The sequence below is a fragment of the Scomber scombrus genome, chromosome 9 (genome assembly GCF_963691925.1).
Source record: "Scomber scombrus chromosome 9, fScoSco1.1, whole genome shotgun sequence".
NCBI lineage: Eukaryota > Metazoa > Chordata > Actinopteri > Scombriformes > Scombridae > Scomber > Scomber scombrus.
Window position 1 is genome coordinate 19314447 of NC_084978.1, and position 27476 is coordinate 19341922.

General features: G+C 38.8%; 2 protein-coding genes across 3 annotated transcripts; one reads left to right on the forward strand and one right to left on the reverse strand.

Annotated features, from left to right (window-relative positions):
* Positions 1 to 425: 425 nt before the first annotated feature.
* On the forward strand, positions 426 to 11396 carry reep2 (receptor accessory protein 2). The gene is made up of 8 exons (XM_062425859.1): positions 426 to 631; positions 2961 to 3033; positions 4865 to 4941; positions 5271 to 5391; positions 5557 to 5670; positions 6610 to 6790; positions 8273 to 8439; positions 9807 to 11396. The coding sequence occupies exons 1-8, from the start codon at positions 600 to 602 to the stop codon at positions 9876 to 9878; spliced, it is 837 nt and encodes a 278-aa protein (XP_062281843.1). The 5' UTR covers positions 426 to 599; the 3' UTR covers positions 9879 to 11396.
* A 1133-nt stretch (positions 11397 to 12529) lies between these two features.
* On the reverse strand, positions 12530 to 15305 carry LOC133986085 (uncharacterized). Of its 2 annotated transcripts, XM_062425860.1 has the most exons (4): positions 15081 to 15305; positions 14852 to 14873; positions 14257 to 14337; positions 12530 to 13746 (listed from the first exon to the last, which is right to left on the reverse strand). In XM_062425860.1, the coding sequence occupies exons 3-4, from the start codon at positions 14301 to 14303 to the stop codon at positions 12639 to 12641; spliced, it is 1155 nt and encodes a 384-aa protein (XP_062281844.1). In that variant the 5' UTR covers positions 14304 to 14337; positions 14852 to 14873; positions 15081 to 15305; the 3' UTR covers positions 12530 to 12638. The 2 variants fall into 2 exon arrangements, with proteins under 2 accessions (XP_062281844.1, XP_062281845.1); XM_062425861.1 differs by lacking the exon at positions 14852 to 14873.
* Positions 15306 to 27476: the final 12171 nt, after the last annotated feature.

Here is a 27476-nt window from a genome sequence, read left to right on the forward strand (position 1 = left end):
AGCCAAAGAAGCCACTTCCTGTAAACATGGGGCCCAATGAGCCATGGAGGATGTTCACCAGAGACTTCCGCCAACAAGAGGCCGCCAACTTCCAGTTTAGCCCTCCGACTAACTTAAATGGGGATGAAACGATTCAATCATGCAGCTCAGAGAGTGATGAAGTCATATCCACCATTTATCCACTGATGTCCAGTCATCGCTTTCACATGTAAAGTTAAGTCCACTGGACCCAATACCATCACGTGACGTTGTAATTACATAGTTTGGCCACTATGTCAAACTGGCTTCATAGTCCGCGCTCATATGGGCACGTGGCTGTTGCTTTAAGACAACCTTGAAAAAGTGTGAAGCCGTCCTTTAAAAGAGCACATTTCAGAGGCTGGCCCTTTAAGAGTCAGTCTGTCTCTCCAGCAGCAGCAGCAGCAGCGGCGGTGGTGGAGAGCCAGAGACTGCAGCACATCCTCAGCTGCTCCTGACTGACAGACAGCCTCCCGGTTCACATCACAACACACGGCGTCCTGTAGGGGAATGGGGGGCACCTAGCCCGCCAGTTCACAAACTAACCCGATTTCCTAGAAGCGGAGAAGGCTCACGGCAAGATGGTATCGTGGATAATTTCAAGGATAGTTGTGTGAGTATGGGCTGCATCTGTTGTTGTGTTTGCGGCTCCTCCATTCATCATCTGCCTGATGCTCTGTCACCCATTTTCTGCCCGTCTATAGTCGAAATCAAACCTAGTAGAGAAAAATTACGAGCAAACTACCATTTAGACACTGTATTACTGAAGTATTGCTGTCGTTTCTCTGTGTCTTTTAGTAATACAATGCTGCAGTAGAGGCTGCATCCACCGCCTGCTAGCCGCTGGTAGCTAACATATGCTGGCTAGCCACCTGACAGATAATGTGTCGGCAGGGAAATGAGTTGTTAGCTGGCCACTTTATCGTCAGCTGAAACCCTCTTAACATGCCAGTCTCGCTACAGACAAGTAAACAGACTCCATAATCGCCTGTCGTGTCTTTTTAAAACCTCACGGGCTGAATAATGCTGGAGTTAAGCATCTCAGCACCATATGGTGACATGAGTTAGTAAAATGTGATGGCCAGGCTAAACCCAGCAGCCCAGTCAAGGATATGTGTGTGTGTGTGTATGTGCCACTCCATACATGACCAGTTAAACGTGGATGACTTGTTTATTTGCAGGATTATAATAAACTGGAGTGACTTTATAGATTTTTATCTCCTTGCTGTGATCAGACAGGCAGCATCATCAGATCAGGCCTCATCCTCCACCTGTAAAAACTACACCCGACAGTGGATGACTCAACTAAAGCCAGCCAGTCATCATCGTGATCCCGTTTGTGCAGACATTTTTACACTGCTGCGTTAGTTTTCCTGTCAAGTGGCTGCTGTTGAGTGTTTATAAGCAGGATTTTTGTGTCGTCTGACCACTGAATATACCTGTCTGTCAGCGACGCTGTCAGTTTTGTGTGGATTTAATTTAACCAGCTATAATCCCCAAACAGACTGTGTATGTGTCTTTGAAAGGCCCACGTGTGTGAATGTAATTGGTTTTTCATGCCTATAAATATTGTTCCCATGTTATATAAGCAGAGGATAACGTTGGCAAACTGTTGGCTTTTAGTGGCTTCCAGCTGGCTCTTCCACTTCACCGCACCTCAGGTAGTCATGTGTCAATGGGAGACAAACAATGTGACTGAATATGCATCATAGTGGCTGCTGCAAATCTAACACTATATCGATCATTTCTGATCTTTACTCTGATTTAAATATACAGGTGCTGCTTTGTTTTTTAATCTGGAAAGCTCAAAACAGGTGAAGAAACAGTTGAACTCAAATCATTATATGCTCAATATATCAGATCTTTGTAGCACATTATCCCGACCACTGGAGGAGCAACAAAGAAAGGATCCCTCTTCCAGGAGAGTCAGACATGCGATACATGTTGTATACAGAATAGACAAAGATCGAAAAAATGATAGATGCATTGATGATATGTATGATGAATCTGATCAGGAGGACGTCTGGAAACATCCAGGTTCTGCCAGACAGAGAGGACCGGAGCCACATGACGTCCTCTCACCATGGTGACCTGGAAAAGAGGACAGGAAGAAAAAGAGAGGGAGAGAGAGTCTCTGTGAAAGGACTATTAAAGTCGTGAGCGAACCTGAGATTGGGACACAAACAGGCACAGGGCGTCTGCTGATGAAGTCTACTAGCCTAGAGGTCTGCCGTGTTGCCCCAGTGTACTGTACAGAGCTGCACACATGACTGAGCAGGGCCAGAAGACCTTTTTAAAGAAAAACGGTAGATAAGGTCACACTATCAACAGCTGGGAAGAGAATGTGTATTCAGACAACCTGTAGTTTTAAAATGTAACAAGCAAAAGCGCACACTGTGAGCATACAGACACGCTGGTGACAGTCTGAACTGTGTGCTCCCTGCTGGACTTCGCTCGGCATTCAGCATCCTGTCACATCAGCACAAATCACCACAGTGGCACAGGATGCGTCCAAATGCACACCGAAAACACAGCTCTGTGTGCACAGTGTCCCCAGTTTGCACGTGGGCGACTGCATGGTGACCCACCCCTGGCAGACTTTTGTGTGTTTTTCCACTCTGTAACTTTTCCATTTCTCTGCAGTCTTCCTGACTCCGTGATATCCATTATATTGTTTTGTACTCGATATCAGGCCAGTGTGTTTTGACAAGCCACTGCCTGCTAACTCTACTGTGGTGCCACCATTCACATCAAAACAACCTAGGGGCTGACTTGGCTGAAGCACATCAGACACAGACAGCTACTTGTGTTTTACATGAGCTTAGAGAAAATGTGACTAACTTGCTTTTTAAGTATTTTTTTAATATCAGAGTCAACACCTGGAGGCCATGTTCTCCAGCTGAATTCCCCTCCCCTGACCCAGCCCTCTCTGCTTTTTGCAGCCTTGCCTTTGGGACGCTCTACCCAGCGTACTCCTCGTACAAGGCAGTCAAAACGAAGAATGTGAAGGAATATGTGAGTATCGTCTCTGCTTATTCAATCAGAGCAGATGGATTTTGTCCCCTGGGATGCTGTGAGCTTTTTTTTAAAATGCAAGTTGAGATAAGAAATGTAATATAAAGCCAACAGATAATTAAGGCCAGATACACACATATTGTTTTAGTTGTTTCATGAGAAGTAGAGGACACACATTGATGATGTCATACAGCGTTTCTCTTCAATTTATCTCTGTCGCTTAAAGACTGATCAGTCATGTTTAATATTGGTCAGTGGCTCACAGAGGAGGTTAGAAGAATGGCAGCGCAGTTATTTTGGGGCACACTGACCTTCATGAAACTGGGTCGCTGAGGCATCGTACTGGCCTTTTTAAAAGATAACATTTTCCCTGCATGTTTGTGTTTCAATCCCAATTATTTTTCTAAACCCTACTTGATGATGTCTGTTTCAACCAGAGCTGAAAAAGTCGATCTTGATAATCTATTAATTTTCAAGCAAAATGTCAAACATTCCCCAGTTTTAGCTTCTTAATGGAAAAAGCAGAAAATCTTCACTTTGTCTTGCGTAAACCTAAATGAAACAAGCAATCTGAAGTCACTTTGGGCTTTAGGAAATTGTAATGGACAATTTCAGTTTTCTGACATTTTACATATCAAACATTTCATTAAATATAAAGATTAATTTGTCATGGTGGTAGCTGCCAATTGTTGAAAAAATTGATCTCCAGAGTAGAATTCGTAGTTGAATTGTCAAATCCATCCGCGTCATCTAGTAGGTGTGTGTGTGTGTGTGTGGCCGGAAACACACACCAACAGCATGTTAAATGTATTAAACTGCTCTGTCCCTTGATACCATACAATGATTCATACTCCAAATGTACACTCCCTTATTTCGTCCAATTGTCCTGAAATTTCCTCTCAGTTCAGTATAGGTACAGTGACTCTGAGCGCAGTTCAGTCTAGTTTCAACATCAAGACTAAACTGGGAAGAAAATTTGGGATTTGGTAGCAAAATCTGAGACGACAACACAACAAATAAAGTGCTAATGAGTTTAGGATGGGATGACCAGTGCATCCAGTTTAAACTAGCCTAAAAAAAGCAGCCGATTCCCATTCTGTGTTTGGCTGAGAGTCTTTTAAGTAAACGGAGTCCTCCCTGCTTACCTCATCTCTGCAAGGGATGACAGAGAGGGTGGGGGGGTCCAGGTGGAGGAGTAGATAGCAGTACTCTGGCCCTCTGCCTAGATTTGCACTGGAGAACAGTCTCCTCCTGGCTGGTTACCATAGCAACCCCCCCTTTCGATTGCTCCTCAAGCAGACGGCCACAGAAGGAGCGAAATGAAGCAAGGAGGGAGAGAGAGAGAGTGAGAGCATGGAGGACGCCATTTTTAGACCCAATGTTCTTTCCCTTTTTCTTCTTGTTTGGCTCGTTTCTAATGAGTCATGATTCAGCATTATGTGTGTTTATGGAGCCGCCTGCCTGTGACCTTTTATTCCTTTTAAGCACACTCTTTCCATCCAGTGCCTTTTCTCTAATTTTCTATGTGATATATCAAGATGTTTGATTACAGATAACATTTACACTCAATCTATGATTTGTGGTATTATTTCCTCAGCTAGTTTACAGCATTTAGTTCAATAAAGACAGCGTTTCCTTTGTCTCTGGGAGATTAGTCACACATACTGATGTGATCTGACAGAACTGAAACATATGCTGCATCTCTAATGGTATGTGTCTGTATGCTGCTTCTTTTAAGTGCCACATGTTTCAGCACGTGTGCGCTGGATGCTGAGCGTTTATATGTGTTATTTTTGTGATGTTCTCTCTCTCCTCACGTGTGTGTGTGCAGGTGAAGTGGATGATGTACTGGATAGTATTTGCGTTGTTCACTACAGCAGAGACGGCCACAGACCTGCTCCTATCATGGTGAGTCAGGAGTTGCTCATGATCGTGACCCTCATGCTCAACTAGCTTAAAATAAATAAAGCTTTTATATCAATAGATGCATTCATGTGTTTTTTTTTAAGTGTTCTTGATATTTTTAGTATAGTGATCTCTTATCCAAATATCTTGTTTTTTTAATGTAGCAAAATAAAAATGTAACTCAGGCTTCTTTTAGACTTCAGGTCAGTGTTTCACAGCTTTTACTTTATCTAGGTGTGTGTTGCTGTTCATTTCTCAGGTCTTAACACCTCTTCAAAGTATTTATTTCCTCTCTACTGATGGAGTTATTCTGTGTTTTTGTAATTACCCAGGTTTCCATTTTACTTCGAGCTAAAGATTGCCTTTGTGATCTGGCTCCTGTCCCCATACACCAAGGGCTCCAGCGTCCTCTACCGCAAATTTGTCCACCCAACCCTGTCCAACAAAGAGAAGGTGGGAACATGAAAGTCATTTAGTGGGTCTCTCAAATATAAACTGGTTCATTCATTTACACTGAAACACTGATCAGTCTTTCCTGCAATGTTTTTCTTCTTCTTTGACCATGCTTTCTTTGTGGGCTTTCAACTCTTCCTCTTTAACTGTCCTCCTGTGCTGTAGGAGATAGATGAGTACATAGCACAGGCCAAAGACAGGAGTTACGACACCATGATGCGGTTTGGGAAGAGGGGTCTCAATCTGGCTGCTAATGCTGCTGTCACTGCAGCAACTAAGGTGAGCTGTGAGATTTTGTAAATGATTATCTCATTTTGACAAAGTCATCAAAGTTTTTTTTTTCTGTGTTGCGTCATGATTTTTGACTGCTTTAATATCTTAATTGTAGATTATTTTACAAGTGGATTCAGGTCTGTACAGATTGTGTCTGAATCTAGTTGAGATGCAGTTCATCACTGATTTGATTGTGTTTTTTAAAAGCTTGTCAAGTGACCACTGAGATTATGTGTTGCTCCTGTCACACAGGATTTTATCAGCAGCAAATAATACTTATTTTCACCCGGTCAAACTTTTCTGGAGTCATTCAAAGGATGGTCCTAGAGTTTAGAGATCCAGTAATGGCCTGTTTCACAAGAGATTTTGTGAGCACTGCTTCCACGCAGATTGTAAATGGTGCCAGTGCCCCGTTTCACCAATGATTGTTAATATTTGTGAGTCCACCTGTCCTCTCACACGCATGGGCACAGGTCACAAGTATGGTGTTTCTTTTGAGTTTAACATGTCAAAATTACCACCAGAGAAAATTCTTTCATCTTGCAAGTCACAGCTTGCATGTTGGAGATTTGGTGAATCAGGCCACAGATTCACAAAACACTTTGTGGGAAGTTTGCTTGTTCACTTTCCTAGTGATAGTTGTTTGACACAAATTCATATTTGTTCAGCAAATTAAAAGTTAAAGGTAGCACTTGGTATTTCTGAGGATAATACCTGGAAACAGCTGCATGTGTGTTTATAGAAAAAATGACTTTACCCACCAGAGCCCTGGCTGCTCCAACATTTCTACCCTATGTGATATAAACTTCATTAGTGTTTTCACCAGACATGACAACTGTCAAATGCTTTAAAGAAATGTATTTATTGTAAATGACTGATACACATCAGACATACAAGTGATGGTGAGGCAAGTGAATTTGTGTGTGTGTGTGTGTGTCTTTCCAGGGGCAGGGCGTGCTGTCAGACAAGCTGCGGAGTTTCAGCATGCAGGACCTGACTCTTATCAATGCCGAGGACGACCTAGTTATGCGCACTTCAGATGCTCGCATGCGACGGGACCCAATGGATGACATGGGCTCAGGGGCCAGCACGCTTCCCCGGACCAAGAGCACTGCAGCACGGCAGAGTAAGGCTATACAAACACGCACCCCACACAGCTTCATTTGTAGTTTGAAGCACGGACTCATACACATCTGCGTAAATACATTCATTCTCCCTGTCCAGTTCGCTGATTGGGTTAGGGTTGTGGCACACAGAGGACTTCCTTCATTTAACTTTTATCCGTGCAGGGCTGGGACTAGTCGGGCCAAACTGGAGTCATGTGATTTAAAGCACTGCAGGAACAAGGAGGTGGGGGGAGCAATCGAAGAAGGGGGGTGAAAGCATGTGATAGAAGTGGGAGGAGAAGCTTGGAAGGAGGTCTCTTTGTGTCTCACTACACTGTCGGCTCGCTGGCTGTGTGGGCCCGACAAGCTGTGAACTGAATACAGACAGAGAGACACAGAGACAGTGAAACAATGAACGAATGAGGCACAAGTGGTACATTTTAATTCATATGAACAAAAAAAAAAGCATCTGTAGCTTCGAAAACCAGACTGAAAAATAAATGGAACAAAACACTGAGAACACTTAGGCGTTAAAATAACAATTTTGACAAACCAAAACCAAAACGATTATAAAATTCTTCTACATTTGTAAATAGAACAAATTTGATAAGTGCTACCTCTTTACATGATGTTAACTGACTCAAACATGTTTACATACACCACAACACCTAATGGAAAAAAATTCTGTGTTGTAAATTTGTATTTTAATCCACTAACCATACTGAACAACATGATTTTCTTTGTTTTCGGTTTCTTTTTTTAACCTCCCTTACATCAGATTATGTAACACTGATGTCAAATGTGATGTCGCCCTGCAGTTGCTGCCAGACTGTCCATTGGAGCTGAAAAAAATAATTGATCAGTAAAAAAACTTTCACTTACAAAGTCAATAGCTGACTAAATGCTCATCATTTTTAAAAAAAAATGTGTGAGGAGGCTATTTAGGGTTCGATCTGTAACTCCAGATAGTTAAAGTAAAGATGAGAGACTTGCCAATCCATGTGGAAAAAGATATGTTTTTTATTACCAATACATCTTTGGAATAAGTACTATAGCACCATGTTGGGGGCTTACATCAAACAGATGAGCTAGTCTATATTTTTAACAACCCAACACATTCTCTTACTCAGATAATGGTAGTTTGGCAGAAGAAAGTCCTCTTTAGTGTGGCCTTTTATTACACAGCCAGCATCCAGCTTTAAAACTGTATTAAAATGTAGCCACTGTAGATTTGAGAAGCCGTGACTGCAGCGATGCACTGCTCTGTAATTACACATTGTTGAACAAATTTTATCCGTGAGCTGTTATTAGATGTCCATAAAGTAAAATCACAGTGGTTCAAAGGCAAGGTTAAACCACATATCAGCTCATCTCTCTTTTAGCTGTCAGCTGAATCATCTGGGGATTATATGTTTTTAATTAGCTGCTTTAGCTTCAGTCTGAACCCCGAGCCACTCTGCCACCGAGCGACCACAATTTTTTTTTTTTGTCCAATCCCACAGCACGCTCTTTGGCAGCCACATCCCTTGCCGACGAAACCTCATCCCAACACAGTTCTGACCTATCAGACACAAGGACTGAACACTCTGACGAAGATGTGGGAGAGAAAGTCCCCAAGCGCGGTACCAGCGTCAAGGCAACCAAGAAATCTGTTGCTGCTAAGACAGAGGTAGGTGAACACATGACAGAGGTATTTTTCCAGTTATGTAACAAAATGATAACTGAGGACACCATTGCCTTTTTTTACCTCAAATGTTTTGGTGCATTTATTTATTATATAGTGACAGTAGAGAGATGTCTGGAAATGAGGAGAGAGAGAGATACAACCTGCTGTATAAATTGAAGCCTATTAGTCTGACAGGGCGTCATTTCTTTAAACCTTAGTGGCCCAATTTCAATATCATAAAACTGTTCTTTCTTTCTCTTTGATGGTATGGCTTGAAGTTGATGTCATTATTTTTGGACTAAATTTCAACATTTATCATTACTGTTGTTTAGCAATAACATGTAAGTAGATTATTTCAGTTATCGTTTCATACTATTATTATCATCACAATTTAAAAATATCATGTCTGTCGGAAACAAGTGTGATGTTTCCAGCATCATTTTTCTCATTTAGTGTTGATCGTGTACATGTTCAACTGTAACTATGGTGAAAATTTGATTGTACAGTCAGCTGAGTGAGCTAACAGCTTTGTAAAGCTGTAATCAGGCACAGGAGTGCATTGTGCTAAATGCTAATAATGGCATGCTAACACATGCACAAAGACAAATTGCACTGATTGACTGTTTTTTTTCCAGTTGGCATAAAAAAGTTTTTTTTTTTTTTTGTATTTCTGTGCCAGTTCAACTTTACAATTAGATATCACAATGTTACGTGTGTGTGGCCACTATCCACAATTTATTTAAATTATTTGCAACACACAGTATAGTGTCCATCAACAAAAATGAAGCGTTATTATTAAATGTTATATCTCATATCGCTTTTTTAAGTAAACTTTCATGTAAACTATTTTGGTCACTTATGTGTGAAATGTGTAGCATATAATTGGGACACAGCTAAACACAATGCTAGCATGCTAATGTTTAGCAGGTATAATGTTTACCATGCTCACCATCTCAGCATTAGCATGCTAGCATTTGCTAGTAATCACTAAACACAAAGAACCGCTGGGACTGATGTCAACAGCATTAGTTTTTCAGGCATTTACTCTGAAACAAAAGTATTGAACAAACTGAAATTTTGAGATGATGTTGATGATGATGATGATGATGATGATGATGATAGACTTGAGGATTAAAATTCATAGCAAGGGGAACATGAACATATGAACCAAATGCCATGTCAATCCTTCCAAAGAGATATCACTCTTATTGTAAAATATAATATAACCCCAGTAAAACCTTTACTGTGCATTGTCTCCATTTTAACATTTCACTGCCTTGTCTCTTCTTGTCCTTCTGTTGGTTAATTAACCCTTTAATTACTCTTTGCTTTGCTTCTCCTCCTTTCTTTGCCTCTCCTCCACATTCAAGACTCAAACCAAGACGGTGAAGAAGCCAGTAAAGAAAAAGACCACAACGACTAATGCAGAGACGCCACCATGAGGCCTGCGGTCCACATCCACCGGCCTACACTCTCTCCACCCACAGCCTGCAGGCCTTCTTCCTCTGTTTGGTCTCCACACAAACACACAGACACTATCACTATATCAAGCAACCAAATTGCGTCACTGTTGCTGGTTTCGAGAGCAAAGTGCATATTTAGTTTATAGCAGTATATGGTAACGGCTCTCTTCCATTTACTGGGTTGTGGCTGGGTTTTTAAGTCTCAGAATAACTACTGATCCATTCACAAAAGTTCTTCTGTTTTGTTTTTTTTAACCCCAAAATGTATATGAAGGTCCCCATAGCAGGTGAGAATGTGAGCTGATATGTGCAGTTTCCCAGACTCATTGATATTACTGATTCACACTGTGTCGCCTGCTGAGTGATTTTCTTCAAGCAAAACACTGGCTAAGCTGCTTTTTCTTTTTTTAAAGTATTTCTAGTAAAATCTTTCATTCATTGCTCTTAATGATTCTCCTTAATCTTCTGGGCTCCTCCTTCATGTTTCCAGCTGAAAAACAAGACCGTTGGTTTAAGGTGAATTGTACCAGAGGTTGTTTTTTTTCAATAAGAAGTAAGTGCGGGTCTGGAAATCTACTTTAAGGCCTACACTGACAATGGAGGTCAAAATCCTTATTCCTGTATGAGACCCTTCCTCTCTTTACCTCAGCTCAGCTCATCTCACCTGCCAGTCAGCCATCAGCATGTCCTAGCCCATGTCACTGTCGAGTTTTACAGTATTATTTCTGTTCAAACCCCTTTTAGGTCTTACATTTTACTTTCCTTTTTAACCTTCTATTACTGCGTTTTAGGCTTTGCAGCTTGTGGAAGAGTTTCATGTCTCAGCTCTGAGTGAGTCTGGCTCTGTTAAGTTCAGATCTCACTCACGACAACTTTCTGCTTTAATGTGACTATCAAGTCACGTACAGTGCTGGTGATGGAGTGGCATGTTTATTGTTGGTGTAGCTACCCTTCATCTAGACATCACTCTCTTAGGTTTGTATTTATCCATAATCATTAATGTATTGACCTTTTGTTATTTTGTTTATGTAATATTACTCATTTATGAGTTGTGCATATCCAGGACTTAAGGTAATGCTGTAATTGAGCGATGATAGCACTCTTCTAATAGATACGGTAGTCATAGATGACTTGCCAGTTTTTATGAGCATATCTGCTTTCACCACAGTAGTGATGTCTGTATATTGTTTGTGTTCAACATTAGGTCATGAAGTAGCTCTTCACTCTGTCACTCCTCTTGTCCAACTGTGTGGAGACACTTTGCCTCTTTAGAATATTTATGAATCACAGAAGAAGTTGTTTCAGTTCTGGAGGGAGTGTCGGTCGAGGCTGTGGGTGTTTCTGAACACACTGGACTTTAGTTCTGGGATGGGCTCTTCTGGTTTCTTCTGACTGCTCTGTGGTGGGAGATTTAAAGCATGAGCTGCTGTCTGCAGTGTGACACTAGTGTGAACCAGTAGGGCGAGACAAACCCCACCTCAACTGTTGGAAACTTCACTTAACAATATGTGAATTCTGTGTAAATAGTAACTTTGACTGTATATACAGTATGAGCTTGCTTGCCTTATTCATTTTCTGCGCTTAAATCAATTTATTTTTTAAACATTTTTGTGCGTGCGTAGTTTTCTTTTCTTTCTTTTTTTTATCTCATATTTTCTGAAACCAGACTTCACCACTGTGGATTTCTGGTGTGAGAAGTGAGTTTTGTGTTTTTAATTAACATGATTTATTTCTGTCTTTTCTCATTAAGACATTTTAATTTGAACTTGTGTCCATACATTCACATCCTGCTATGTTCTTCACTCAGGCTGGTTGAGAGGTCCTTTTGGGCCAAAAGTTGAAGATCGGCCTTTTTTTTTCTTTCTTCTTTTTTCTTTTTTTTTCTCTCTCTCATTTTAATGTTTGCACTGAACAAAAAGAAGATGGCACATAATTACTAGACATTTTGTCTAAGATAGAGCTGTGCATTTTTATCTTGTGTTCCTGTCATTTTTGGGATATTTATTGATTATTTTCTGTTCAGAATCAGTATTGTATACAGAGATGTTCATTTGTATATTGTTTGTGCCAATTCTTAAAGCTCCATGTCAAAACAGATAACAGTATGTGTGCTGGGACAATGATATTTAACATGGTCATGTATCAGTTATAAACTACTAATAAAGGAAGTTAAATCAGTGTGTTACTGTGTCTTGTACTGCTGTATTTCATCAGTTTATTATTTATGATGTCTTCATTTGTGACAAAGCTTCGCAGTGAGGATGACTGCTTGATTTGACTTCCTTTTTTTTTTTCTTTCTTCTTTCAGTTGTAAGACCACAAATCTGTGTTTTAATAGAATATTAAGGGTGTTAATTTATGTGTTATCCTGATGACAGCCTGACCTGAGGCTCATTCTGTTTCTTGGTAAATATGTTCCACCTGCATTAACACCATGCTGCCTTTCTCTTTGTCTTGACCCGCTTAACACACCCTGTTTATGTACACACATACTTACTGAACATCAGAGTTTTAACGGTTTAACAGGTCACCACATCTTACTTTTGATATCACAGGAAACCTCACACACTGTACCCTATAGTTTCTGAATAGATGATACATTTTGTTGATAAAGGAACAGTACACAGACAGTCTTTTAAATATTTTTATTAAGGGCTCAGGACAGAGCAGACAAAAGTTTCAGATAAAATGTTAACAGATTTTTTTATTATTTTATTACAAATTCTAAAAAAATTAAAATCAATTCCAAATATCTCTCGGAATCTGGTAAAGCCTGAATGGTCCATGGCTCCCCAAAAACAAGCTTGCAAAATATTGAACACATTTAGGTTTAGAATCTGCCGTGATTAGTTCTTGTATATGGGACATTGTGTTCTCATTAACAAAATCATGCCATATATTGCAGAGAATTTTATAACTCTCATCTTGGTCTTCTGAGTCAAATTCAAACTGATCTATCTTTTCCTTCCCCTGTTTCAAATGGTCTTTTCTTGAAACATATGACCGTTTTGCCAATTCTGTAAGCCTGTCGAAGACAGAATTATATTTTTTGGGCAAGATTTCAGGATTCTTAAAATTATTTAACTTCTTATGCAGCAGTTTAATGGAATCTTCATTTAAGTTATTAAAATACCGAAAAAAACCGCTATTGGGACATACAATTTGAGATTCTGCTACATCTTTGAAACAATTTTTTCCACCCAGTCCCCAGTATTTGATGAACACCACATTAATAGAAATTCCATACTGACTCTGCCAATGGGCTGCCATTTTTAAAATTAGAAACATACAAGGGACAATATGTTCCCTTTCCCTTTTTAAACATGGACTGTTGATGCTGAAAATACAAACACTATTCACTTTACTGCCATCAGTTTCTATGAATGTATTAACCCTGCTTATTAAAATTTCCTCAGCACGTTTGGTAGGGAGGGAAGTAGAATTCTTGTTTTTCGAACTTTGGACAAACGTTGGAATAACTTCATCAAAAAGTTCATATTCACCATTCCTCATTCTAACAACAGCAAATGCACTTTGTCTTTCAATATCTTGGTGTTCGGTAAGGAAAGATTCAATGACAGGCAGCCACCATTCCTCTCCAGTCACTGAATCAATACATTCATCCAAAGACATTATGCATTTAAAAAGTTTGGTTTTGTCAGAACACAGTTGTTTCCATCTTTCTAAATGTTTGTGATCTCTTTTGAATTTAGACAAAAAATTTAACTTAAATTGACAAAATAATTCATGGAAAAAATGTCCAAGCTTTCTTCGATTTGGAAAACAATTTAAATTAAAAAGGGTCCTCAGGCCAATGGGAGGATCCTCCACCTGTTGGTCCCCGTCCCTGATAAAGGAAAAAAGGTTCAACAAACCGTATTAGATTCACAAAGACATTGTTATACATCAAATCAGTTTGTTTAGCCTACCTAATGAAGTAGAAACTGTTCAAAAATGATATCTTGTCTATTTGATATATCACTCTCAAGGCAAAAAAACAATATAAGGTACTACATTACTACAGTACATGTTTGTTATAACTTGAAGTAAGACTTATTAAAGTCAATAGGAAAAAAAGTAGGATTTATTGGATTTGTTTTAGTTGATGAAGCAAATGCAATTTAATAAATAAAACCAGCAAAAGCTTCTAAAACACAAGTATTAATAAACTATGTAAATGTTGTTTATCATCATTCTACGATTTGTATTAATAAATTATTATATAATTTTGCATTTACTAAATGGCGGTCTACCAATTTGCTTAACAACTTTTAGTAATAATATCTTTCATGTGAATGTAACCCAGTCTGATGAGACAGTCTGTCATAACTGTACAGTGTTTCATCTCCTTATCTACCTTTGGGATGATAAGAGCTGCAGCTCGGGGGAACTGGCTGAAGACATCTCTTCTGAAACTTGCTGTCTGCTTCTGTCTAGCCTAGTGAGGAAAACATAATACATCACATCTATTACAAAGTGCACATATGGCTAAAGTAATTAAAACACTGCTGAAAAACTGCAGTACAGAGTTACTGATGTGATCTCAAGAGTCACCCACTGTTTGATCTCTTGTTGTTGGTTAACTAATAACATGTCTTGTAAAATAACTAAAAAAAAGTTTCAGTGTTGATTATTTTACTTTTGAAAAACTGTATTTTGTTTACATTGCCCACATTTTAATATGAAGGGAAGAAAGGAGAGAAAAATCTGATTAGATTAAAGATTACAAAAAATGAAACGAAAACCAAATGGTCCAAAAATACATAGCAGGATTAGCCTAAATAAAAACATTAAAACACTTTGAAAAACAGGTGTGGGCTTACTGATGTAACAAACATGTCTTGTAAAATAACCTAAACATTCATGTAATATTTCAGTAACTCCAAATATGTTTCAGTGTTGTTGATTAAACTGTATTTTTTTAGTTTTAATATTGTAGAGTAAGCAGTCACCTGTCGGCCAGCTGCCGCAATGCTAGAAAAAAAAGGGATTTGATTTGAAAAAAATCACAGTGACACAGAAAAAGATAAAATATGTAGCAAACTATGTAGAAAAAATAAATGAATATCATTCAACCAGTCTTATAAATAACAGCTGTATTGATTTTAACTTTAAATTCCTTTAAACTTTTTGATCCTTATTAGAGTTAGATAATGAATAAAAAAAATTGTAATGACTTACCAGACTTGGTCCGCAGGAGCCCTACCCTACCCAAGCAAGACTAGCAAACCTTGTAATCTACAGAAATAATAATAATATTTTTTTTTAAAACAAGGAGAAGTAAACAAAACTATTACTTCTTGATTTTAAGTTTCTGTAGATAACAAGGTTTCCTAGTGTTGCTTGGGCGGGTTGCGATGGTGATAATTTTTGCCCTCTCTTGTAATGTTGTTTTGTGGACACAGATTCAGGAACATTAGTTAGAGAGTTTGTGTCACTGTTACTGTCACCTGGGTGCATATATATACACTTGGTATCAAACTCCTCCCCTGCCAAAGGAGGGATTTGATTCTTTGCCATCTCATTACGTATAACGGCTAGAATGCAGGTTGTCAAGTTTGAAAGGTGCCGCACAACTGTCTGTTTCTAAGTGTTCATATACTGAGAGAATTAAAATATAAGCAGTGAAACCCACCTTGGAAAAAAGACAGAAAGATGAAAAGCGAATCTTTCTTTTCAGTCTCTGCTTTCTCTTTCTACTACAACACACCTTAATAGTCTCACCAATATGGGTTCAAATGTAGGAATGCTGTCAGTCCTGAATAAGGTAGCTGAAGAAGCTCATGATCAGTGTGAGGTTACAAGAAGAATGGTAGGACTAATTTCAGGGAAATCACGTGACAAAAGTATATCACTGCCAGGTGAAAGGCAAGTTGCGTAATGATGCAATAATAAAATGCAGTAACTGGAGGTGTTGTCAACAGTTGTCAACAGGCAGTATGATGATTAGCCATTGAGTACACACTATAATAATGCTGACAAATCACTGTTGAAAGTGTTATGTTATCATGGGTACTTTTTAATTTCCCCTCTGGGACATTAAAGTTTTACTCTGTGGAAATATTTGTAGCTCACAGGTAATTCACCCCACGGAATAATTTAGATGGTTTCACAGTTTACATTAAACTAAGACACTTAAGTGAGAAGAAACCAAAATTTAATGTAATCACTTTCCTTAAAATGAAACTATTTCATTTGTCAAACAGTAAAAAGTATTCTCCTTTCATAATCTGATTACACAAGCAAGTTGCATGAAGTCTAATCATTAATAATTCAACCAAAATCAATACATAGTTTAGTCACAGATTGAGCCTCAAATCACAAATTTGCCTCAAAGTGGTTTACAATGTTTACATCATATGACACCTTACCTGATTGTACTGTCAGACTACATTCTTTTCAATGGTAGGTTTCATTTCTAAAGAAAGGACATTTGTGTAGCTGAGTAGTGGAAAGTGCATAGGAGGAAAGTGTAATTTAAAAAATGAAAAAAGCTCCCACACACTATCTCACTGTCTGCTGATTGAAAATGAAACCTAACAGTGTGTTAGACTTGTTTCTACAAGAGCCAGTGGATAATATCTTTTTTCAGTTCAATCAGGAGAGACCAGAGAATGAAGTAAAAGAATGTTTATTATGCAGATGATATTAATGATTAGGTATTGTAAAAGTCTTTGGTGCTTGGACTCTGCAGGGAGATTTTTTGAATCAAAGGACGTAAGTCCTGAGCATCAGCATGATAGATCCCCCCATGGAGTCCAGACACTGGTGGTGGTGGCTGATGACTTTGATCAATCAAACTCAGGCCAAATCACAACAAAGTCATCTTGAGGCTGAGACTGATCAGGCTGATGAGGTTGAAGTGTTGCATTGAGGAATCTGAAGACTGGGTGGTGATGGGGAGGTGGAGATGCAAAACAGCATCAAGAAAGCACCTGAGCAGAGCGGGAGAACATTTAAAAAGACAGCTGCAATATGATAGGCTGACAATGAAGGTGTTTCACCGCGCTATTGGTTAGACTTGACCAGGTGATTGGTCAATTGATGCTCCAGAAATAACAGAAGGGAAATATGAGCTTTGACAGAGATCAGTATGAGCTGTGAGAAGGATCAGAATGACTAAAGAATAAGAAATAAAACTATGACGTGAGTAATGAGCATACAAAAAGGTGGTCTTCCTGTCTGAACTTTCGCTAAGCTTCATTTACTGAAACCTAAAATCGTAGTATGCTGCTTTGGTAACTGTTACTTGACAAATGTAGTTCCCAATAATGTGGAACATTTTGCAGTTTCTGATGAAAATGTGTGTGGGAGCAAGATTTTAACTGCTGACTGCTGATCCAGCAGCAATTTTTAAATTAATTCATCTAATTCATTAATTTAATCTTTCTCCAGAAACAACTTTAAACTCTAAAAAGATGAACTAATTTAATTCTTCTTTGTTATCGTCTCTGATGGGTGTCAGTGAACTTAAGTCAACCAGCTCTTTTTTTTTACACACTTCATTGTTTCCTACTGGCAGAATATGAAAGAATCAATATTCTGTTTTCCTCAGTCCAAATGATCCTTATACAGACCAAATGAACTTTCTGCCAGTCTTACAAGTGTTTTTTGAGCAGATGTTTCATGTCATGTTTTCATACTAACATATGGCAGTGTAGATATCACTATTCTTAAAAATGTCTCCCAAATTGTTATGACGCAATTTGTAATGAATGGCTGTGCCTTTGTCAATGTATGAATTAAAATCACTGCTAGGATATGTCATGATGGTAAAGGTGAGACTTGTGGCCAGAGGAAATCTTCTACACTGATTTCCTTTTGTACACTGAACCTCGTGCAGTTTATGAGTAGACAAGATAAACAAGATTTTACAATATTTTATTTAAGAATTCAGGACAGAGCAGACAACAAATATCCAGACAAAGTTTCAAAAGTAATTAGTGGTCTAATTACAATTTTTACCCAAAGTTAATGTTTTTATTTTAAAAATGTATTAATTCAGAAAGATACTTTTAAAAGTAAAACCAAATAAAATTGTCTAATTTAACACATTCTCACAACCATCTAGTATTTCATACTAGAAGGACAAATGTGAAGTCACATATGTTCAACATTAAATAGTTGTAATCAATTCAACAAGCTTTAATGGGCTGCTGTTCCCCAAAAATAACTTGAGGTCTTTTCCAAAATATCTGACAACTGCAGGGTTGAAATCTGCAGTTATTTGTTCTCTTATCGGTGTCATTGAACTGTTGTTGACCATCTCAAGCCAATTCTTGGTCAAAGTTTCACAAATTGTATTTTGGACTTTTGGATGAAATGTGAACCCAGAAATCATTTCCTTCCCACGGTCCAAATGTTCGTCTCTCAGAGAAGAAGTTTCTGCCAGTTTCTTCAAGTCACACAAGGCCAACTTAATATTATCTGATAGCTTGTCTTTATCTTTGCCATCATATGGTAGTGTCTTGAAGATAGTATAATTTAGATTTTTTTTCCTAAAATGTTTCCATTCTAGTTTAAAAGGGGTTCTTTTGCATTTGTCAACATATGGATAAAAATCCCTTTTGGGACATAAGATATCAGAATACAAGAAATCTTTAAAATAATGTGGTCCCCAAAACTTTGTGAACCCCACAACAGTGATGAGTCCATATTGACCGTGCCACTGATGGGCACTCTCTATAAGTCGAAACATACAAGGGACAAGACATTTTTTCTCTCTTTTTAAACATGGGCTGTTGAGTGTATAGATGAACATTCTTTTCACTCGAGGTCCATAGATCAGTAGAAACTCATTAAGTTGTTGAATTAAAATTTCCTCTGTGTGTACTGTAAATTTATATGTCTTCTTATTTTTATAATGTGGATACATTTTTTTTGAAATCATACATTCACCATTTTTCATTAAAAAAACAGCAAATCCATATTGTTTATCACCTTTTTTAAGCGTTTCAAGGTATTGTTTTAGGAAAGACCCCCACCAGTCTTCTACACATAATGAATCAATACTTAATCCTTTGTCTTCATCTGAAGAGGAATTCATTGCGTCACTAAAAAGCTTAGTTTTGTCACAACAGTAAGTTTGTTTTTCCCATCTGTCTTTTAACCACTGAATATTTGTATTTGTTGAGGAAACCTGTCTTATATTAACAACATGGACTTCAGTGAGGCTGTAATTTGGTAAATAGTTTACAACCCACCAATCTTGAACATTGGTGAAATGAAATCCAGTCCCAGTGATCTGGGCTGTGAGAATATGCTACATTTTAATTATTCTTTTCTTCATTTTGTCATTATATTCATACATTGTTAGACAATTATCAGGATCAACAATTGTGTGTAGATTTAGGGTTTTGTTATCATTGAGATTATTGGTGATACTAATTTTTGAATTTGAATTTGGAGTTAACAGAAAATTAAAATCAAACATTGGCTTCACAAGGCCAAAGAGAAGATCATCTGGCAGCTGTTCCTCTACCCTGGGTAAGGAAAAAGATTCATCTTTAATTCACAGGTAAAATAATACGTTAAACATTATGTTATTTCATTGTTTAGCACATACATAAAACTGCACAGCTGTAACCAGCCAACAATGGCTGATTGAACTCTATGGTAAGTGTACTTAGTGGTGGTGTGTTGGATTACATCCTACTGAGAGATATTTCTAGTATTCTCTCCCCCTTCATTAAGACATTGTTGCACAGTTGTTGAAATTGGACTGCACTGGTTTGTTTACGTGTAATGGACTGATCTGGCAGGTAAAGTTAGTCACAGGTAGTTTTTCAAAAAAGACTTCACAAAAGATGTCTAAAAAGACCACATTGACCACAGATAGGAACATGTTATGTTTGATTGGACCATTTGGAAACAAAAGTAGTAACACATAAACACACAACCAACTGGACCTCAAATAGCAAAAAACAGACAGGACAACTTAATTACATTTGAACAGAAAATAACAAAAAAGCATCCCTTCCATGATGTAACAGACATTTGGCAGAGTCTGATAGGCCACTTCCTGTTTAGAGCAGTTGTGCTTTATGGAGCCCATCTTTTGCTTTTGCATCTTTTGGCCTGGCAAGATGTCCTCCAGCAGCCGCCACCCCAGCACTGGTAACTCAAGAAATACAAATTATAACAACTTAAGACAACTTAATTAAAGGTTAAGTAAAGGCAAAAGTACAAAACAGAACTCATTTAAATTCAAAATTAATAAATAAATTATAAGTGCATTGTATGAAATAAAAACTATTTAACTTCAAATGTAAACTGTAGAGAAACTGGCATTAAGATAGAGATTACAGAAAAAGGTTATGGTTTTAATAGTGCCAGAGGATTGCAGACTTTTAAATCAGTTGTGTGGCTTCACAACATGAAACTGTGCTTATCAAATTGTCTCTCTCAAGGCAAACGGACCAATATGAGGTACTAGTGTGAAGTGTACTGAATCCTCTCAGGGGTGAACAGATTTTCTGTTTAATACTCACAGTATTTTGCAAGGACTGAAACAGCAGATATGGGAAGCTTTGTCCTGCACAAAAAACGAGCAGAGCTGAAGGGTCCACCTAATCATTTTATATGGAGATCTGCAGGAGGTTTGAAGACATTGGATGGAAATTAGCAAACCCCTTCCAAACATGTCAAGACATCATCAAGCTGGCTGCAGAAATAGGTGACATAACTTACACACAGTAATAAACCTGCAATGGTAAGAAAGAAACTAAACTAACTAAACTAACTCCCTATAGGCTGTGGGAGGTAGGGGGCAGGGGGGCTGCAGCACCCCCTGGTGGATGGTAGAGGACCTGCTCGTTCATATCTATAAACCCGCTGAGTCCTGCGCGGCTGTGTTCGAGGCTTTAGCAGTCTCGGTTTAAAAGCTAGTGAAGATACTGGTATCATATGAAACTACATGACCCGGGGCATCCATTGGTAGCAAACATGCCATGCTTGGTTGTCGGGAAGGGGGGTAGATAATTCTCCAAAGTTAGGTTAAATTTTGGTGTTGGTATTGCCATTTTCTAACCCTAACCCTAACCCTTCACCTCTCAACGCCAGATATCTGAATGAAAATGTATTCTGTGGGAAACCAGTCAGGTTTACAAGTGGTTTATATATACAGTATAAATATGTTACCTATTCTAAAATGTAGACCAATTCTATGTTTCATCTACTGTGTACCTGCTATCTCCCCATTAAAGTCTCCTGCCCTCTCTAAAATGACAAAAATGGGTCTATGGTGGGTCCTTAAGGGCCACAATCATGCAAGGAAACATGTTTGTGCTTCAGTGCACCCTACTGTTGATACAGAGTTATAGCACACCTGACAAATGTCTTTTTTTTTTTTTTTTGCAGTTATTGTACATTAAGTCATGTGGTCTTAAATTGCTGACATTGCTTCCTTGTTAAGCCTAGTTGTCATAACTGTACAGTGTTTCATGTCTTTATCTACCTTTGGGATGAGAAGAGCTGCTGCTCAGTGGAACCGTCCGGAGACATCTCTTCTCTCTCAAGTCTGTCTGAAACTTGTTGTCTGCTTCCGTCCCGCTTAATGAGGAAAAAAAATAATATTTCACATCCCTTACAAAGTGCACATGTAACTAAAGTTATTAAAAACTGCTGAAAAACTGCAGTATAAAGTTACTGATGTGATCTCAAAATGTACCTATACTGGAGTTTTACTGACCTATAGTGTAATGTAATGTAATGTTTCAACTACAATAACTGTCTGTGTTGTTGATCATTGTACACTGGGGAAAACTGCATTTTGTTTATATATTCAATTATATAAATATATATAATTATATTATATAAAACACTATAAAATTATGAAAAACGGGGTATATTAGTATAAAGTAGTTGTGACTTACCAGAATTCGTCCACAAACCTCCCCCTCTTCCCAGCAGGGGTGGGCAATGCTCATTTTCAACAGAGGGGAAAAAGTGATATATATCACTGGTTGATAATATTCACTTGGTTTTTCTGTAGAAAACGAGCTTTTCCTACCCCTGCTCTACATCTGCTACACCTGGTGGGGTGGGTTATGTCCCCTACCTTCTAGTTTCCTGTTTTGTGTACAAAAGTGAAGAAAGGTGCATTAGGGTTACTGTGTGTGTTACTTGGTAGAACATACTGTATATTGTATCAAATCCTTCCCATAGTCAATCATTTTGACCAGTCTTTCATTGCCTTACCAAGCTGTATGGCTGGCTGTCAAGTTTATATTCAATTTGTAAATATCGGGGAGGGGGGTTGGTGAGTTTGGGACAAAATGCTGATTTTTGATAATGTTTACTCATCTTTAGTTCTTCCTGACCCACTTCTTTCACTGGTTTATGGTGGAATTATGACAGGACTGTGTTTTTCCCCCTTTTGATAGCTAAGTGGTCAGCCATGTTCTTAGGTATTAGTGAGTATTTGTACTGTGTGTGTGTGTGTGTGTGTGTGTGTGTGTGTGTGTGTGTGTGTGTGTATGTGTGTGTGTGTGTGTGTGTGTGTGTATATTTTTCTTCTTGAACATTAAGTTTATCTGAATTGTGCATCTCTTAGAAAATTTAAAGAAATGTCATAATCAGCGTATCTTATAATCAGTCAACAATTATAAATTAAATTACAAATGAAGGTTCTTGTAGTAATCCATAAAGTCTGAAGTTGTAAATGTTCAGTTGTTTTTAGGTGGATTTTGGTTCAAAATACTGAAGCGATCAAACATCCATTGTCTTCCTGATGAACACTCAACAGTCGTGATGTTCTGTGTAAAGAAGAATATATGGTTTGTTTGTTTTGGGTTTAGTTACTTTACAGATTTCAATCCTACAGATATAATTGGATCACTCAGAAGTGGGCACAGGTTATCAAATGCAGGGCTCTGTATTTGTATGTTGGTTTGATGGGTGGGGTTAGCTAGTCATCCCAAACCACATTAGACTGGATAAATTCAGGTGTAAACTTGAGTTGAAGATGATTCATCAAAAAATATGTTTAGATTTTACAGGCAAAGAAATGAGAGAAAATTCAATATGAAAATATTATAAAATGATTTTTTGGACATATATTCAGCATGTATCCAAAGATTAGTTGAATAATTAACACAGAGAGAGGTGGATTGTTACTGACACTGGATGTATTTTCTATTTCACTTTGTCTTTGACCCCAGGCCAAAAACTTACATTTATGTACTTTTCCCATTTAACCTTTCAGTGTCTTCAAATATCGATGTATTGCACTTGTTTTTTACCCTGCATGCTCATTTGTAGGATAACTAAAGCTATTTGAAAGCTGCATTGAATAGTTGCATTCAAGACACTTAACTCATTATATTAATGTAGAATTTAGGTTTGCCTAGAAAATCCAGTGTTAAATGTATTTATAAGCATTATGACAGGGTCTAATATCCTGTTCAGAACAGTAATACAACTTGTGACAACAGCTATGAGTTTCGGCTATAATAGCATCATAATAAGGACAGCAGGTGTAGCAACTAACCTTCACTGGAGTGTGTGTTGGGAAATCAGAAATGAATTATTACTTACCGCAGATATATGTTATCCAGTTATCCAGGAAATGCTATTGCTCTCTCTGTTGAGTCACTGAATGGGGTGGTGGCTGTTTGCAGTGATGATGAAGGTTGAAAGCAGTAGGAGGAAATAAACACTTCCAATGCAGCCCTGCATGCACATTGCAGCCAGGACTGTTATAATCTTTTAGATAGATGCTTTATTGTCATTGCACATTTCTATACAACAAAACTTTCTTTGAGAGCAGTCCTTATCACAACGGCATAAATAAAATAAAAAGAGTAAACATAGATAAAAGGGATAAGCATAAAAAAAGGAATAACAAGGAATAAAATATCAGAATGTTCATCAAATATAAAGTGCAGTGTAAGGTGCAAGTCCAGTAAGGCGCCAGAGTCCATATCAGGAAGAAGCTGTTTTTCAGTCTCTCAGTTCGTGCCCTCATGGCCCTGAGTCTGCCAGAGGGGAGGGTGTCAAAAAGACACTGTCCAGGATTTGTGCAGTCAGACCTGATCTTTCCAGCTCTGTTCCTCAGCCAAGCAGAGTGGATCTGTTCCAGGAGTGGAAGACGGGCACCGATTATCTTTTGTGCAGTCTTGGTGATTCGCTGCAGATCTCCCCTCTCCTCCAAGGTACAGCTGGAGAACCACACCGTGCATCCATAGCTCAGGACACTTTCTATGGTGCACTTGTAGAAGTTGGTGAGGAGTTTCTGTGGGAACCCAGCTTTTCTGAGGGTCCGCAGGAAGAACAGTTTCTGCGAGGCCTTCTTTACCAGCTACTTGGTGTTCGCTCTCCATGTCAGGTTCCTTGAGAGATGAAGAAGACCAAGATACTTGAAACTCCCCACCTGGTCCACCTCCTCTCCATTGATCACCAGACTGGCATGACTGGCATGTGTTGTATCCCTATTTTTCCTGCAGACAATGACATCTTGTTGGTTTTGAGGAGCAAGTCATTGTTCTGACACCAGGATGTGAGGGCCTGGACCTCCTCTTTGTAGGCTGCCTCATTCTTGTTGGTTATCATCCACACCACTGCTGTGTCATCTGCAAACTTGTATATGTATTTGTTTTTTTACAACATAATACTATAATGAATCATATATAAATACAACATACAAATAAATACAGCAAACACTTTATGTGACAACTTGCTTTTCAAGAATGTTCTGCTTCAAGAACACACAATGAGCAACCTGTCTGTCAGTCATTTCACTTTTTTGCTTTATGATGGCTTGAGATGAAAAGGTTAATTTTATGGATGATATTGTGAAAAGACTAAATGGCCATCAACTTTTTTCTTAGGATTTTTGTCAATTTTTTAATATGATAATGTTGAAGAAATTATTTATTCTGATGTATTATATAAATGGGAATTTATTGATCACATGAATAAGTGATGAATGTCTATTAGGGAAATGGAATCAGCCTCATGCACAATCCTGATGAGGCTAGAAAGTGTATTGGACAACAGTTGTGCACCTTCTTTTAATTTGAATTATCTCAAGAAAACAAGAACCTGCAGTTTTCTCCATAAGATATTTGTTATCTTGAGAAAGCAAATAGTTTTCATTTGAAATAATGAGATAACTTTTTGTCACTAAAGCTGCAACTTTAAAGATGAATGTGCACTATTTTCGTGTTTTAACTGAAAACTGAAAAGTACCGGTTAGCTGAATTAAATCATGAGGGAACAAGATGTGAGTGCAGAAGATGTGGACGTGCACTTTGAGTGTTTTTTTTTTTGTCTGGTGACCTTGCTGCACATTCTGGGTGCACATGGAAACAGAGTGTACATAATCACTGACTGTGTTCAGGTTTGGTGAGGGTCCATATACCACCATCTCGTTGCTCCAGATGCATCACAAAGTGCTTCAGTACAAACATAAGAAGAAAAAACCAACAAAAAACATTTAAGAAGAGCAAGATTGTACAAAGAGCAAAGCAGGTCGAAAGGAAACATCAATAAAATGCCTCTCTGGAAAAAATAGGCATTTAGGTATTCACTGGCCTGACTGTTCCATTTCAAGAAGCCAGAAAAGAGAAAAGAAAGAAAAGTGTAATGAAATGAGCAGGCATGCTTTGATTCACTCTCTTAAAATATGCTGATCAGCTGTAACATTAAAACCACCTGCCTGATATTTTGTAGGTCCCCCTCGTGCCACCAAAACAGCTTTGACCTGTCTATGCATGGACTCCAAAAGACCTCTAAATGTGTCCTTTGGTATCACGCACCAAGATGGTAGCAAGAGATCCTTTAAGTCCTGTAAACTGTGAGCCAGGGTCTCCATCGATTCGACTTTATTCCCCAGCACATCCAACAGATGCTCAATCTGATTGAGAATTGACCTGGAGAATTTGGAGTCCAAGGCAACACCTTAAACTCTTTGTCGTGTTTCTCAAACTGTTTTTGCAGTGTGGCAGGGTGCATTATCCTGCTATAAGAGGCCACTGCTGTCAGGGAATACTGTTGCTATGAAGGGGTGTATCTGGTCTGTAACAATGTTTGGGGATGTCAAAGTGACATCCACATGAATACAAGGACCCAAGGTTTCCCTGCACAATGTAGCTCAGAGAATCACACTGCCTCTGCCACCTTGCCTTCTCCCCATAGTGCATCCTGATTGCATCTCTTCAGTAACGCACTCTGCCATCAACATAATGTAGGAGAAAATGTGATTCTTCAGACCAGGCCAGCTTCTTCTATTGCTCCATGTTCCAGTTCCGACACTCACTTACACATTGTAGGCGCTTTCAGTGATGGACATGGGTCAGTCTGTGCACTCTGACCGGCCTGCAGCTATGCAGTCCCATACACAGCAGACTGCGATGCACTGTGAGTTCTGACACCTGTCTATAGCTAATTAACTTTTTCAGCAATTTGTGCTACAGTAGCTTTTCTGAGGGATTGGACTAGAGGAGCCTTTGCTTTCCATGTGCATCAGTGAGCGTTGGGCGCATGACACGGTCACAGGTTCACCAGCTATCCTTCCTTGGACTACTTTTGATAGGAGGTGCCATTCATTTTACTGGGAAGAAGTGATGCAACACATGCTTTCCACACTTGGTGGAGCTGTCTGCCTAACAAAAAAAGAGAGAAGAGTCTGGTGAGGTATAATGTGCATGTGGCAACACATTATCAGAGACAAGTTTGAGCTGAAGGGGGCAGCCACACTCTGTGGAGAACAGTTGGCTTAATGTTATACCTAGTTTATGTGAAAATGTAGAAAAACTGAACAGAGTTTTACAGAATTTTTATTTATTAGAGAGTACACATTTATTTCCATTAAGGCTACAACCTCTTACAGAGTCCGAGTCAGTTTGCTTTGCAGTGTTTGCGACACACACTTTATCCTCCTCCAGGTATTGCATGTAACCCAAACAAGGCCCCATAAACTGGCCTGTCAGAGGCTGCTTGGCCACATCACTACTGAGGTGTAAGGAGGCTACTGTTCCTACTACTCTCTGCCTCTGAGAAATACAGTTTTGGACAGCTTATGTAACATGTCAGCTAAACAGGGGAGACATTTGTGTGTGTGTACGTGCGTGTGCACACGTGTGTTTAAGGACATACAATATCAGTGTTTTAGTTGGTTGAAGGTGTTGGCAGGGACAAGGAGTTGGGTCAGAGTGTCAGGTCCAATCTGTCCAGTCTTTGTGTATGTGGTTCATGTGGTGTTATGCATGCACATATTTCTAATTGCTGTATGTGCGAGAGTGCATTGTGTGTACAGGTGAGTGTGCGTTGGTGTGGCAGGGGGTCAGTATGTCAGATCCTACAAAAGGGTTGCCCTTGGAAATGCCCACATGGGCTCCTGGTATGAAGCCTCAGAGGTGAGAAGTGTCACTAATAGGGTCTGATGAGTAAAAAAAACTGCGGTGTTCTTCACATCCACCTTGTCTGTTCTTGTTTTATATTTCAGGACACATCATTGTGCATTAATGTTTGCTTATGCGCCTTGTTATGTCCCATGAGACATAGTGTTTGCACCTTCCAGTGCCAAACGCTGCTTACTGCAGCGGAAATGTTTGTGTCAGTCAGTGTAAGAACATG